Source organism: Artibeus jamaicensis, unplaced genomic scaffold (genome assembly GCF_021234435.1).
Source record: "Artibeus jamaicensis isolate MK-2021 breed Jamaican fruit bat unplaced genomic scaffold, CSHL_Jam_final contig_548, whole genome shotgun sequence".
NCBI lineage: Eukaryota > Metazoa > Chordata > Mammalia > Chiroptera > Phyllostomidae > Artibeus > Artibeus jamaicensis.
The window spans coordinates 21,207,786-21,224,624 of record NW_026521883.1 but is presented as its reverse complement, the minus strand read 5'-3'; the positions used below and the strand labels follow the sequence as shown (position 1 = coordinate 21,224,624).

The window sequence follows — 16,839 nt, the reverse complement described above, 5'->3', positions numbered from 1 at the left end:
GAACAGACCAAAACATTATGGCTCAAGAAGAACAGCTCAAAGCCTCAGAGCCAATACTACTAAGTGACCAAGAGATAGCCAACCTGTCAGATACACAGTTCAAAACACTGGTGATCAGGATGCTCACAGAACTGGTTGATTTCAGTCACAAAGTAGATGAACAAATGAAGGCTAAATTAAGTGAAATGAAGCAAAATGTACAGGGACACAATCGTGATGGAAAGGAAACTGGGACTCAAATCAATGGAGTGGACCAGAAAGAAGAAAAAAATGACCAAACAGGAAAATATGAAGAAACAAGAATTCAAAAAAATGAGGAGAGGCTTAGGAACCTCCAGGACATCTTTAAACATTCCAACATCTAAATTATAGGGGTACCAGAAGGGGAAGAGGAAGAGCAACAAGTAGAAAACGTATTTGAACAAATAATAAAGGAGAGCATCATCATTCTGGCAAAGGAAATAGACTTCCAGGAAATCCAGGAAGCTCAGAGAGTCCCAAAGAAGTTGGACCCAAGAAGGAACACACCAAGGCACATCATCATTACATTAGCCAAGATTCAAATGAAGGAGAAAATCCTAGAAGCAGCAAGAGATAAGGGGACAGTCACCTACAAAGGACTTCCCATCAGACTGTCAGCAGATTTCTCAAAAGAGACCTTACAGGCAAGAAGAGCTGGAAAGAAGTATTCCAAGTCATGAAATCCAAAGACCTACATCCAAGATTGCTCTATCCAGCAAAGCTTCCATTCAGAATGGAAGAGCAGATAAAGTGCTTCTCAGATAAGGTCAAGTTCAAGGAGTTCACCATCACCAAGCCCTTATTATATGAAATGTTAAAGGGACTTATCTAAGAAAAAGATAAAAAATATGAACAGTGAAAGGACAGCAAACTCACAGTTAGTAACAACCGCAACTAAAACAAAAGCAAACTAAGAGGACAGCTAGATCAGGAATGTAACCATAGAAATGAAGATCACATGGAGGGTTAGCAACAGGGGAGTGGGAAGAGGAGAAGGGGGCAGAAGGTACAGAGAGTAAGTAGCATAGATGGTAGGTAGAAAATAGACAGGAGGGAGGGAAAGAATAGTAGGGGAAATATAGAATCTAAAGGACTTGTGACACAGGGACCTAAACTAAAGGGGGGAAATGGGGGGAGGGGGAAGGGGGAGGAGAATGAAGGGGGGAGAGGACAACTATAATGGCATAATCAATAAAATATATTTTTTAAAAAAGAAAACATGTTTCTGCAGAAAATATAAAGGACTATTCTATATCCTTCCAGAATAGACAGCTTAGCACTATCATAGGCATTTTTTAAAAAATAAAATAAAAAATAAGTAAGTAAAGAAAAATAAATAAAAGAAAAAAGATCCAAAGCAATCATGACAAATTATTAACATCTGTACAATCTGGATGGTGGGCACATGGGTTTCATAATATCTCCTATACTTTTCTGTAAGTTTGAAATATTCATAAATTAAATAAAAATAACTATAAGTACAAAAGACTGTAGCATCTTATAAAATGCAAATAAAATATGACTTCCCTTATAGAGTTGCTACTCATAGAAAGAAAATATTTATTATTATGTTGGAAAACACTTATTGGAAAATAAGCACTTAAATGCATAATTACCCCATAGTAGATTACTTATTACTGTTTTTTCCCCAGGCCTTAAAATATACACATGTCTACACCTCTGATTTAGGGCTTAATGGTCAGGACTTTCAAGGGCCATTCTGTATGGCTGTAGAATGGCTAGGAAGGCATGGAGCCAATTCTGGTATTAGCCAGAGGTTAAATGACTAGAAAGTTGCACTGAGTACCATTAGTCACCATGAAAAACTGTAGTCCCTCCCTCTCTCAGGCTGAGAAGCATGTTTATCTGCCTCCTGAGAGCTATTCCTTCTCTTGAAGGCAGACTTACTTTAACCAAGCTTGCAAGATTGATGAATAAAATCAGAGTGCCATTATATTACTTTACAATGAGAAATCTGTCACAGAAACAGTGTACTGACCTGCTGTAAGGAAACTTATATTGAACATTAAATTATAATCAGTTTATGTGATTAGCACAGCACAAGAAGAGAGCAGTTGTTAGCTATCTCTGTTGAAATTTACTAGTATTAAGCTACACTAACCCAATGCACCCATCCCCATTTATGGGGAAGATCTACCACTGGGAACAAAATACTAAAAATAACCAACAGCCAAAATTCTCTCTATCCTGGTTAGGGCCTGTGCAGACACTGTCAGTTTGTCTCTTGACACCCACATTTCTATGCCTTAATACTCATCAAACTCCTCTTTGAATTGCAAGTTTCTTTCATTGATGTGCTTGTACTCAAATATAGAGCATGTCTGATAGGCCATACATCACCTACAGAATCAGTTCTACCAATTATCTTTCTTGGAGTTTATAAAGACTCTATGTAGCAACTTAGGTTGAGTCACAGGAAGACGGGGACACCTTGATGGGGCCCATGATATAATTCACGATGTTGTTCACCAATGTATCCCGAGTTTCTAGAAGAGTTCCAGTCACTCAGTAGATCCTCAGTGATTATGGAAATAAAGAAAACCCTCATTTTTAAAAAAATAAGAAGCAGTTAAGTACAACTTAAAGTACACATTTTAATTAGTCATTGTCCCACTTATTTAGTAAATAAAATCATTCAGGATCTGGAGACTTTGTCCTACATATACTTTTCCACATTCAGCCTGCGTTGCTTAGAGGAAATCCCAAAACGCCATTCATCACCCACCAGCCACCACCATTACTTCTATCAACAAGTGCTTCCATGGCGACCCACTTCCCCATCATTCCTGTGCACTGCAGTGCCCAAACTGGCAGCAAAGTGGACTAAGCCTGAATGTGTCTTCCCATACCAGTAAGAATACCAACCACTCTTAGTGCAGAGTAGAAATGGGTATATATTACTAAATTCTGTACATACGGAAACATATGGTGCCCTGCTATTAATATGGGCCACCAAAGAAAGTTTTTAGTGAAGTCATAAAGTTCTAGAAGACGTGAATCCTGCTGCCCTTAAGGGGTAAGGCCCACCCCAGCACCTGTGCGCCATGTGTAATTTACTCACTGCATACTGGAACTTTTCATTGTATTCACGGTCATTGGCTTTCACTATCCGTTCCACTTCTAAAGAGAAAGAGAAATTAGGTATGAAATTAAAATTTCAACCCAAAGAATCCCATAACTCATTAAAATAACAGCACTTAGGTTACTTTGATTGTTGTCAAGGTTGCAAGAATTCTTTCCTTTGAAATATGAAGGGCATTGGTTTTTTCCAGCCTAAATGTTGGAATATGTATTGGAAAGTCCCACAATGGAAAGCTGAAATGTCTCTCATTGTTTTTCTGATGCCAGCCATAAAGCAAAACACTACGTGTCTCAAATGTCTACATCCATTCAGCTCCACAAAGACCCTTACTCTAAGCTTCAAGTAGTTCCTAAAGGCCAAGGAGTTTCTGAAAATGAAATGCCACTCTGGGAAGAAATTTTTACATTTATTTTTTATTTTGTCTCACAGTCATGAAATATAACATAGCCAAACAAAGCCATATTGAAGTGGCCAGTGAAGTCACTGACCTTATGGTCATGGAGCCAAAACATACTTGTAAACAACCCTGGACATTGAGAGAATTCCACATCATCGGAGACTCATAGACGCATCCTTAGCTGGAAGTAGCTTTCTCTTTCCTTTTTTCTTTGTACTTCCCCTCTGCTTCACTCCAGCCAGTAGGTACTATCTTCACATTCTGACCTTTGACACTCGCCAGTATGCCAATATGTCCTGGAGGGGAGCTTCTACATATATCTGGTGCCCCAGTTTTTATTTCTTGTGACCTTGGTTTCTTGCCACTGCCACTCAGAGGATGCCCAATGCCCCAAGATCACCTGGCTCTGGAGGTCAGGGGAGCTCACGTTCCTGAGTCCCATGGGACTATAACAATCAGAAATTCACTTCTTGGCAGACTACCATCTTCAGGACCCTGAACAGAGGGCAGACTGAAACACACCCCCAGGCTTTGTGAGAAAGAGGCTTATTTGCTTGTCCACAGCTTTGGCCTGAGGGACACTCTTCTGCTTTGGCATACTTATAGAGACCTGTGGAGAGCCTCTCAGGGAATGAAGGCTAGTGAACACAGTCTTTGTGCTGTCCCTCTGACTCATCCCAGATCACTGGTACCTTCCAGAAATCACCTTCTATGTTCTCTGGTGCCCTGATTTTTATAGCTACTACCAAAGGACACCTCTACATCACCTGAAAGTACGTGCAAACACCAGTACAAATAGCAAAATTAAAGGATAATAAACCCAAAATAAAAGGATAAAAGTTTATAATAGTGCAGAAATTAAAATTTGTGGAGGACAAAGAAAAGACAGTACCTCAGATACACCAGCTGAGCATATTTTTGTGGTAAGGATACCAAGTTCTTGCTCCATGTTTACTGCATCCAAAGTTGACCAAAGGGAAATGATGGAATAGTAAAAGCTATGGGAAGAGGGTCAGCCAAGTAACCATCAGATGTCAGTGCTGGATTCTCAAGGTAAGTGACTTGACCATCTCACCTGAGAGTCCCTTAATCCTACAGTTCTCCACTGGGATAAGTGACAGGTGATACAAAGTATAGGGATAAGAGTAAGAGTCTGGATTTAGCAAAGATACATACAACCATGGAGACTAGAGGGTGGGAAGTAACTTGAAAGCACATGTTAGGGATGAGAGAAGGAAGACCAAGAGGGAAGTGAAGATAAGAAGAGCTGGAAATAGAAGGGAGATGAAAAAGATGGGGGAGATGAAGAAGGAGGGAAAGAAGAAAGGAACATATCTTCATACCCATCCCTTATATGCCAGGCACCATGAATTTTAAGAACTGTCCACATTTTCCCAAAGTCCAAGAGGAATCTAAATGCCTCCACAGCCCCTGCAGCTTAACTTCCAAGTATGAAGTGTACCTCTGAGGGCTGCTCCTGACACATGACACCCTGCTTTTAATTATGGTTGTGTTTCTACCATTTGAAGAGTATGGGTCTGTTTGACATCCATTTACACGGCTTCCTTCTTACCCATTTAAAGAAGCCAGTTTCCTATTAGTGTGCCTGTTTTCCAGTCTAGCTCACCTAACCGCTGATGAGAACAATATCAGACTGATGTCCCAAGCTCCTGACACCTGAGTGGGCTTGCCCCTATAAGTGTACAACTCTGAAATCCAGAATCTGCCAGGAAGCAACCTTACAACCAACCATCCCCTAGAGGAAACAATTCAAACTCTGGCTATAAAAGCATCATCCCCTTTCTTCTTGATTCCCCAACAAAAAGCAAAAATATCAGAGCCTAAAATAGTGTTTCGGATAATGAAGTCCCACTGAAATTATAGAACATCTGTTTTAAAAAAATAAAAGCATAGAAACAAAGTAGTGCTAGAAAATAAGAGTGGGATTTAGTAGAGCTTTATAAATTTTAAAGAAAGTCTAGAAAATAAAATAGAAATCAGAGGAGATCAAGATAAAAAAAGATAGGAACAGTCCTCACTGAAAAACATTAGAAGAGTCGTCTTCCCAATGGAGCCCAGAAAAGTTCCAAATGCAGTCGATAAACACAAAGATTGAGGGGGTGCTGTAGAGAGGGTCACAGTCCAGTTTATGCTTATCGTCTTATCAAAATAATTAATATGGTTTCCTTTCATTCTCATAAGTGGAGGATCTGATTCATGAGATCCATACTGTTGAAAAATGCTTCAAAGAAGCAAATAACTTCCTGTGGCCCTTCAACTTATCTTTTTCACAAGGTGGAATGAAGGAAAAGACCACCCATCTTGTAGAAGGTGGAGATGCTGATCAACAGGCTTTATTAGAAGGATGAACTAAGGTATCCACCATGGTCATTTTTGTAATATGGTCAGTTAATAAACAGGAACTACTTTAGGGAGGACCAGATCAACAGGCTTTATTAGAAGGATGAACTAAGATATCCACCATGGTCATTTTTGTAATATGGTCAATTAATAAACAGGAACTACTTCAAAATTGAGGGGGGGAAAGTGTTGTAGTTTAGAAGATAAATTAACTGATCACCTTAGTTTTGGTGCATCACCAGAATAACTAAATAATAATTGAGCCAGTTGGGCCACACACTTCCTCCCTTTCCCACTAAAAATAGGACACAACATGCCTGAGGAGGAAACCAAGGTTGGGTGTGCAGGCCAAGAGAGAAGCACTTCTGAACCTCTACATCAGCTACAGCAGACTCAGGCCCTAGTAAAGCCTGCCTTCCTGAGGCAGCTATGGGGTTTGCCAAACTGCATCACTAACCCAGAGTACTATAGACTAAATGCACGTATCCTCCCAAAACTCATATATTGAGACTTAATCCCCGATGTATCGGGGGAACTTCGGAAGGTATTTAGGTCATGAGGTTGAAGCCATCATGAATGGTATTAGTGTTCCTATCAAAGAGGCTCCCTTGCCCGTTTCATTACGTGAGAACACAGCAAGACAGCTGTCTATGAACAGGGAGCAGGCCCGCACCCACCGCCAAATCTGCTGATGCCTTCATCGTGGACTTCCCAGACTCCAGAACTATGAGAAATAAATTTATGTTGTTTGTAAGCCAGCGAGTCTATGGTACTCTATTATAGCTGCCAGAACAGACGAAGAAAAACCCCTCTGTGAACTGGCTGCATCACTGGCCCTCCTATTTAAAGAAGAGGCCTGGCGGGGATAAAGGTCTTTGCAACTGCACCAATTCATCTAGCCCTTCATTTGTAAATACAAGCCAGCAACCATAAGTCACCAGAAATCTGAGACAAACCAATAGCACAAAGGAGAAGAATCCAAGGGGAAGAGATAATGGTAGAAACAAGTGGGGAAAAGGGGTTGTTTTCTTTTTATTTCTAACTAGTACCTTGAAGATATTCAGGAAGACATCACATTCATGAAACAAGAACAAGCTGATAGGAAAAAAGGAGATAGAGAAGAAAGAGTTTTTGGAAGTTAGAGTGTTTAATAGACAACCTATAAAGTAATCTTGAAGAACTCTCCTAATATACATACCAAAATGACAAAGAGGAGGAAAATGTGAAAATAAAACTTAGGAAAGGGGACTATGAACAATGGATGGGAGGAAATGCTCAAATAAATAGAAGAAAATTTTACTGTACCAGAATAAAACACAACTCTTCAAAGTGAAAGTGCCACCAAGGTGAATTAAAGTGGACCAACAGATCTTCATAAAATTTTGAGCTCCAAAAACAAAGGCAAAACATTAAATACTTCCAGAAAAAAAAATCGGTTAGTCCCAGAGACACAAAAATCAGACCATGAGATTTCTCATCTGCAACAAGGATAACAGAAGACATTGGAGTGATGCCTTTCAATTTTAAGGAAAAAATATTTTTGAATTTGGAATTCTATACTCAGGCAAATAAACAAGCGTGAAGGGGCAATGAAAATCTTTTTAGTTATGCAAGAGTGTTTATACATCTCCAAAATAACTACTCAAGAATGTATAACAAATTTTTTACATTTACTTACATATTTTTATCATTTTTTATTGTTGCTCAAATACAGTTGTCTCCATTTTCCCGCCACCACTTTCCCCCACCCCACTCACCCCCACCTCTCACCTTCCGTCCTTCCCCCCTTTGACTTTGTCCATGGGTTCCTTATACATCTTCCTCGATGACCCTTTCCCATCTTTCCTTCATTATCTCCCTCCCCCATGCCCTCTGACTTACAAGGAAAGCAGAGTGGAAGAAAATATAGAAACAAGAATGATGATCAACTAGTCAACAATGAGAATAAAAATGCCTGATACGGTGATACACACACCTGCTTTGGGGTGGACCACAAATTCGACAGAAAAAGGGAAGGCCTATTGCCCTTTATTTCATAGTCTGTAAAGTAAAATAAGCCAATTTCTCAGAAAAAGTACAATTACATATTCATTCTTGAGCCACGCAATAATTTCTCTAAGAAATCCTCATAAAGAAGTCATTGTTTCATATAAACAACGTAAAACTAGTTTTTTAGAGCCGTGTTTTGTAACCTTCGGAATATCATCCCAAACACAATTTAGAAGGCCCATGAGAGTTTCTGGACTCAGTCTCTGCTGAGCTGATTACGTTCAGGAATAGATTTTAGAATATTTATATAAATAAATGAAGTATGTGTCCTTCAAGCAATCATCCTAATTATTATTTCTCTCAACTGCACTTGGGCTGAACACTAAATGGCTGTGAGCTTAAGACTGAACTTCCTGTAAAATATCCAGAGAACTGCTGTGCTGTGTAGCTAGCTGAGCACAGATCCATGAGACAAACGATCAAGCTGGTAATAGTGTTAGCATTCTTTCATGACAGCGGAGGAGCCTAAGAGAAATATGTATGTGCCTGGATAGGAAGCCATCCTTCACCATTCCAATGAGCCAAAAGAACAGTCATTAACAGAGATTATCTTAGACACTTGTTTTGAATCTGCTCAAAAATATAGGAAAACGAGTTATTAAGCCTTCAAGGTCCTACTCCATGCAGGGTGATGGAAATAACCCTCACTCCCCAAAACTCATAAAGACCAATATAATTTGATGTCTGCCCCAGTCAAATAAAATAAAATATCAGTAAAGCACTCATAGGATGCTCATCTTTGAGCCAGGTGCTTCCTGTTGCATGATTGAAGATAACTAAATGAAGACACCTCATTTATTTTATTGGTCATTTATAAATCAGTCAAATGCTAGAGAACATTCACCAAAAAGAGTAACCTTCATTTTAGGATTGATGACATGTAGCCTATGCCCTCCATCCCCAAAATAATTATCTAGTAGAGCTAATGGTTTGTTTGAGCCACAATAAAACCATATCCACTTATGTTCATACATATGTTTGTCTTGTCATTTGGAAGGACATGCATTTAGAAGATCCAAAAGTGTTATGGGATCACTAAGACACAAATTTAAAAGGTGGGAAGGAAATAACACTACTCTGCTAGAAATTTTTAGCTGCAATCAAGATGTTGTTAACTTTTAGCAAGACTTTTTTGGACCTTTAAAAATGAGTGATGAAACCGTCCTCATATAAGAAAAAGAGGCCTGGATCTTTTATATATATTTTTTTAAAAAGCTTGTAGTTTTATTCAGGTTTGATTTTAACAAATGTGTTGGGGAGAAAGCCCACAGGAAAAGGTGAGGCCCGTGGGGACAGGGCCCTTCCAGATGCCTAAGGATGGGGCAGGTCCCCTCCCCTCTCCTCCTTTCCCATCTCCTACTAAAGAAATCTGGGGAGAGACATAGATATAGGGAGGGGGCTGGCCCCCCATCTGCGGAAGTGGTGTTTGTGGAACAAGGGACCAGACCAGGGATGTGTGGGGGGAGAGCACAGACCGTTTGCCAAAATCCACAGCTTTCTGATTCCAGAATGGAAAAAATCTAAGTCACAAGCCATAGCTCTGAGGAGAAAAGACTGGAGTACAGCTTCGGGGCCAAAGCTATGGCTCACTCACTCCTGACCAGGGGAGCAGGGTGAAGGGCAGCGGCTCCCTGACAGATTAATGAGGTGGGGGAAACCAAAATAAAACCTCCAATATTAAATTGTGTAGGAGTCCAGCTAAAGGCAGGGCTAGAGCTAGGCCAGGCTGGGGAACGGGCCCCTGCAGGCTCAGGGATCACTGCTGCCACCAGAGAGCCAGTTATTTTGACATGGCCTTGATTGCAACAGCTGCCTCCTCTGTCATGGCAGATGCCCTGTAACCAGGATCTCCTCTCCACAACCTCCTTGCCAAGATCTCCCTCAAGCAGAGGAAGGTCCTCCTGCATTTCCCCCACTGTCCTGGAGCCGTGACAGGTACCCATCCTGGATGCCTATCAACTGGAAATCATTCCTTTTGAGGTGGAGAACATCTGTATCATGAATTGACTGGCAGATTTCTTCATATTTCTCCCCAGGAAAGGTGTCAACACCAACTGGGGGGAACTTGGCATGGCCGTGCTTGCTGGTCTCAGGGGCAAACATCTCCACAATCTCACACGGTCATTCTTTGAGCACTACAAAGCCATTCTTACTGTAATTCTGAACACTGCACAGGGAAGGTGGCTGAGGCCCCTGCACCTCCTGTCTCCAAGTCCAAATCACCTACCACTTTAAGAGGCTTCGATGCCAATTCATGCAAACAGAATCAAGGCCTGGATCTTGAAGCAAGAGGCTAAGATCTTCTCCTACCAAATTATCCATGTAAGCATATTTAAACTCATGACCTCTCCTTAGCTATGGTTCCTCAGTAAAATAATGCCACTTTGGGTCACCATCATTAAGTAAGAAAATGTATAGAAAGCACTTTGTAAAAATAGAAAAATACCAGAAAAACTTTTTAAAAGAAAAATAGCAAATAAGAAGTGAAAATAGAAAATCACCCAAGCTTGGCTAGTCGGTCTTAAAGTTTCTTATATTGTTATTTCCCAAGAAGGTCAAAATAATTTTCTGAATATTTTTAGTAGAAATGGGCAAACACCTATTGATTCTTCTCCAAGTCCTTTAAGGCAACACCCAACTCTTACTTACTCTGAGCTCTTCTTCCTCATAACATAATACATATTATCCAACTTCCATTTCCAGTAGGCAAGAGAAGACAAGATTTACATCTTTTTTCATTAGTATGTCTATGAACAATTCATAATACCTTTGTATTTGAGACCAGTTAGTGAATGAAGCAGCTCTGTTAACAAGATTGAAGCTGAGAGGAAGGTTTGGGAGGCTTTTATTGGACCTGTGGCTGATTAGAGCACTCGTGAGTCCCTAGTTAGAGAGCACGACCATCTTTCTTCAATGAACACCAGAGCATTTTGTCCTTCACCAAATGTGGTTTAGGAGACCGCCGCCAGGAATTGGCTTTAGATCCCCCCAAACATGAAATGATTAAACACCATGGAGAACTGGGGTCTCAGTAGAAGACCCTGGTGGCATGAACTGATATTTCCTCAGCAAGGTTGGTCCCAAGCCAAAAACTGAAGAATGTCTCCACACATAAAGTGTCATTTGAGTTTTATTGGTGGTGGTGGTTTTTTGGGTTGGGTCAGGTCTCAGAAAAATTCCCTTGAGCTAAATCAATGACTTAAGTTTATTTCTTTCTTAATTTTCTTTCATTCTTCACAATCCGGTCTGTGTGGTTGAAAGCCAAACCAATTCATTAAAGACATGAGGAAAGAACAATGAAAGGGCAGAGCTTTGAAGAAAAGAGTTCCCCAGTCTCCAAGATTTTCTGATTTAACTCCAAGTACACACTCAAATACAAGGGAAAAAATATGTGTCCCAAATTGGGGTTTCCTATTGAACCCCAGTGCTGACCTGCAGCTGGTAGAACTTACTGACACTTAAGCAGCAAACTAAAGAGAACCAAGGCAAAACAAAAATCTTTCCACAATTTTTTTTATTCTTGTCCTCACCAAAAAAAAAAAAAAAGCTTGGAAACAGAGTTAGGGGATTTATACAAATAATAACGGCCTTGGGTTTATTTTCCCCTCGAGTGAGCCAGTTTGCAGGGCCAGATATTTGGAAATTTTGATTTATTGGAAGCTTTATTCTTCCCGTGGCTTTACTATAGTTTCTCAAAGATATGTAAACTCTTTTATTGATTTATAGTTCTTCCAGAAAACATAGATTGTATTATACAAGTTACAAGTAAAATCAATAAAATGTTTATATAAGCCCTTGACATGTAACTTTCTATGCATCGCAATGGGAGATTTAAGACTTATTACACAATAATAAGAAGAATAACTAACATTTATTGAGCACTTATTAAAAGCTAGATACTATACAAAATGTTTCACATGCATTATTTCATCAATCCTCAAAACAATCCTATCTCGTACATGCTGCTATGATCCTCTCTTTATGAATGAAGAAGAGTCAGCAAGATCATGCAGTAGAATCAGAATTCAAACCTCAAACTACCTCCTTTGTAAAAAAAATCTGAAAGAAATCTGGTATATAAAGAGATGGTCAGACGTACTATGCAGAGATAACTGGGAAACGCAAACTGGTGTGTGCCTGTGTCCAGAGGCCAAGGAGAGAGCGAGAAGTGGCTTCCCTTGTGGAATGCAATACCCCAGAATGTCCTTCAAATCATGTGCTCCCTCCCCGTTAATCTTGTGACCCTGTGACCTCTTACCTTCCACTGCTTTTAGGCTTCTCTCTATTTCACTATGGAGGCCTTCCCAGAAAACCTATCTGCCCTCTCCTTGCTGAGAATACACTCCCAAATCCCTCTTCAAAATTTACTGTTTTATACTATTGTTTGTCTACATTCTTTTACGATTTAATTATCTATAGAAAAAAGTGTGTTTTTATGGACTAGGACTGCATCAGAATACCTTCTGTAAAGTTAGAAAATAGCTTTACCCTTTTACAGCACCCCCATCCATAAAGAGAGAGGGAAAAAACAGGATCTACCCCAAGGATCACAAGAGCCTAGAAGAAGCTACAGGACATTTAATTTTCCATGAGAGACACATTCCAGCCATCCAAGGGAAAGCAAGCCACCTGTCACAAAGTGAGAGGAAAAAAACAGGAGGAAAAGAAAGACACATGAGAAAGAAGCCTGAGGCAGTCTCTTGTCTGCTTGATACCTCAAGGGTTGCACAGGAAACTGTGTATTTTCAAAGCTTGTGGTTGTCATTTTGAAATGCATAGGGCTATAAATTAAGTTTCTTTAGTACATATTGGCTTCTATGTCTCAGACCGCTGAATCCATGTGGCAAATAAAAGCTGCTGGAGCCAAGACAAAGTGATTTATTTATTCCAGAATTATTTCTTGAGCTCTTTTGAGCAAGGGTCTATTCTAGGCAAAAAATGAAAAACAAACACGACAGGGATCTCCTTCAAAGGGTAGACGTGCCCACAAATACCAGCGCAGCAGGGATGCAGACGAGAGGTCTCAGGAGCCACAGAAACCAGAGGGAAGGAAAGTCAAGTTCAAATGGGTGATTAAAAAGCATCCCCCTTGTCCCAGGTGGCTCTGAAGGGAACTTATGCTGTATATGCAATGTGGGACGCAGTAGGTTGTTCTACCAAGCACATTCTCCAAGCTGAGCTGCAGTCATTTACTGAAAAGAGAAGGAAATGGGTACAAGTGGTCTGCCACCTGCAACGGGGTAATTCATGGATTTTACAAGAAGACATTGCCCATTTCCCTGCACCTGTTCCTCCCAGCAGAACCAAGTATGAAAACACCAAAAGAAAAAAATAGGAGCCTTACTTTATTTATGTATTCATGAAGCACTCAAATAATACATGCATTAAAAGAGATATAAAGGAGACAGAATTTGAGGAAGAAAGGAAATCTTCCCTCTTTTCACCCCCTCCTGTGCCCTCATTCTGGTCCAAGCCACCTCGCCACTCCCTGCGGCTGCTGCAATAGTCTCGCCTTGGGGCCCCCAGCCTTTGCCCTTATCTGTGTGATCTGTTTTCAGTACAGCACGAAGTGATTTTTTTACATGCATTCATTTCCTACCCCTGCTCTAGCAAATCACCACAAATAGTTTCTTTGAACAATATAAATGTATTTTCTTATTATTCTGGAAGTCAGAAGTCCAAAAATGGGTTTTATGGGGCTAAAATCAAGGTGTTTCAGCAGGACTGTATTCCTTGGGAGGTTCTTGGGGAGACTCTGTTCCCCTTTTTTTCCAGCCTCCAGGGGCTGCCCACATTCCTTGGCTCATGGCCATGTCACTCTGACCTCTGCTTCCATTGTCATATCGCCATCTCTGACTCCCCTGTCTTCGTCTTATAAGGACCCTTGTGACTACATTGGGCCCATCTGGATAATCCAGATCAATCTTCCCATCTCAAGTACTTAACTTAATTCTATCTGCAAAGTTCCTTTTTCCATGTTCGGTAAAATATCCATATGTTCCCAGGGTTAGGACATGGAGATGCAGAGGGAAGAGGCATTACTCTGTCTACCACAAGAATCGTCTCTTTTCTCTGCTCAAAACGCCCAGTGATGTTTCATCTCAAGACAGAAGTGAGTTTTTACAAAGGCATTCTGGGCTTGATCTTCACACATTCACCCTGTTAACTCTCTAACCTCAAACTCCCACTAGAAGCAGACTTACCATGAAGCCAGTGAAGCTTAAGCTTCAGCTCAACTCCTTGCACTTTTCATTAGTAGCCTAGTAGCCTAGAAATGTGTTTGCATTGTTTGTTTTTCATTTGCACAAATAAAATATTTTAGCCACAAGAGGTAAGATCATTATCTCTTCCACTCTGATTTCCCCCCATCGCCCTTTGTCTCATATCAGATGGTGCTGGGATCCTCCTCTCTCATACTCAAAAAAAAAAAAAGTCATGTTCTTTCCCCTCCAGACACCAATAGTTACTAAAATGTAGAAGAGACCCCATTAGCCAATACTAACTCCAAAGTTAGCAGAGAGATTTCTGTGAAGCCAGCAGTGTCTTAAGTATGCCACGGATGGATCAGGAATAACCGGCACTTCATTGAATTGAGTGAATGATTTTGAAAAACTGGGTCCAATTTTATACACAAATTACAATAGTAAACAAAAAGCAAGTTCAAACCAACACTGAGTCTTTTACAAGTGTAACTGCAGAACTACTTGAGAAACAGCTTTTGGATTTGTTGTTGTTCCATAAGGGATAAGCCCAATGAGAAATCATACTCTTTAAACGCATCTATTAATACACATGCATGGACTTTTATAGACATTGATATGGTACCTGTAAGGCTAAGTGCCATGTCTGAGTCATCTTTTTTATCACCAACCCTCTACTGCAGGACCAACCCAGCACCCACTAAATAATGGGCTCAAAAAATGCCTGAGAAACAGGTACATAAACTTCAACCAGAGAACTGCCTCATTTGTAGGTACAGTGGATGCAGTGCCTCGTGTCCACAGAATTTTTAGCGGCACACAAACATGTTTAAATTTTCATCCATTTTCAAATCAGAAGAAAACAAACATAACAGCAATGAATACATGATAATGAATTTGATCTGGATTATATTTGTCTTTATACGCACGATCGTAAAATATAATTTCTAATATTTTGGGGAAGGAAAGACCCACAGAAGACACAGCTGTGGCACTGGCCTGATTTTTCCCCACACACATGCTAAGGGCTTCCCTGTGGGATGATGTGGCGGGCTCTACAACCCCCACATCGTGGACTCAAGAACAGCTTTAACTAGTTGAAAGAAAGCCTCTAATCATCTACTTTATTTGCTTCCCATGTTACCAAACTACATAAAATCTGAATTTTATGAGCAATGCTCTTATTGATTGCTTTGGAGAAGAGCACATATACGCTTTAAAATGATTTGTCTCCAGGCCTCACATCAACCTATACAGAAGGGGTGAATTATAAACCACAAACAAAATAGACTGTAATTGTGTTTTAAATATTTGACTCAATTAGCTAGAATTTTTCACATCTTGAAAAATGTGAGACTTATAGAAATGTGGAGATAATAAATAATGAATTATATCTGGGAGAAAATTATTGTTCCCCACACCATGACTGGCTGGTTATACTTTTATATACATCATCAATGGCCTAAGCTTCCTGATGATGTGAAATTTTGTGTAAATGTGAGTACACCTTAATTAAAGGCTGGAGACATTATGTACCTCACTGAGGTACAATTCCACATCTGCATGGTTTTTCCCTGGCAACCCCAGGACAATTAGAGGACAACTAGAGAACCTCTAAGTTTGTGCTCCTCTGGCAAATATACCACTGGCAGTGTTTAGTAAACCCTTTTCAAATCATCATTGCTACTGCAAACTTAACAACTGTGTGAGGATGCACATGTTTTATTGAATCAGAAAAGGCTTCTTGAAGTCAAGAAAGGTCGCCCCTACCTGGCATATCATGGAGGCTCAAAAACATTTGTTGACTGGCTGTATGAACAAAGGGATATTTTAGGTTATGAAAACTCTCCAGTCTATTACCAGCGCTACAGGAACTGATAATAACCTAAAGATGCATCACTCACAATCATGATGCTGCAAATGGTAGACACAGATGTCAGTCCCTCAAGTCATGTGGACATTATAACAAGTCCAAGAGGAAGGGGCTGGCCTCAGCTTTCTGTGCAAGTCAGTGCCCAATCAGACTCAGCTATGCCACCAAAACATATCAAACCCTGCAACAATAAATCTTATTGGAAACTTGTCCCAATTAAAGCTAGTTAACCTAATATTCACGCTATTAAGATTATTCTAGTGATTTGATATAAATAAATTATTTCATTTGAAAAAGAAAAAATGATGACAGTTATTTTAAACTCTTAGATTGGCATTGGGAATACAAAAATATTGCCCCAGAGGGTACAACTAATGACCTCTGGGTAGGAACTACACTGAGACAGATTTCAGCTCGTTATGTGGCCCAAAATGGGAATGGACTACAACTGTCAGAGATGTTATTAGACGGAGGGACAGTGCATTTGATAAACTCTAATCCAGCCTTTAGTCCCTAAAAAGTCCATGGTCAGATATGAAGACAATAGCAGTGATTAATTGAATACATGTGCGTTAAAGAAAATTGCATGATGACCTGTCACTGACTAACTAGAGGCAAAAAAGAACATCAGTACAATCTGGCTGAGATGCTATATTAAAGAAAGTGAAATACTATTAAAGCTGTTCAGCTAGACCAATTGCCCAACAACAAAAAAAGAAGTGTCTCCTGCCATCATGAACTGAAACTATTTCTAATTGTGTGGTCTTAGTTTTAAATATTGGTGTATTCACACAATGTAATATTGCTTTAAAAGAAAAAATAAAGGACAAACTAT

The 16,839-nt window shown here is 40.0% G+C and overlaps 1 protein-coding gene and 1 pseudogene across 6 annotated transcripts in view; both read right to left on the bottom strand.

Annotated features, from left to right (window-relative positions):
• The window catches only part of ATP8B4 (ATPase phospholipid transporting 8B4 (putative)), a 234,997-nt gene that overhangs the window by 173,624 nt on the left and 44,534 nt on the right, over positions 1 to 16,839 (bottom strand). For all 6 annotated transcript variants that reach the window (XM_037156463.2, XM_037156465.2, XM_037156462.2 and 3 more), the window contains one exon: positions 3,104 to 3,162. In XM_037156463.2, the coding sequence (XP_037012358.2) occupies positions 3,104 to 3,162 (59 nt within the window). The remainder of the gene's footprint in view (positions 1 to 3,103; positions 3,163 to 16,839) is intronic.
• On the bottom strand, positions 9,712 to 10,188 carry LOC119057617 (eukaryotic translation initiation factor 5A-1-like; annotated as a pseudogene).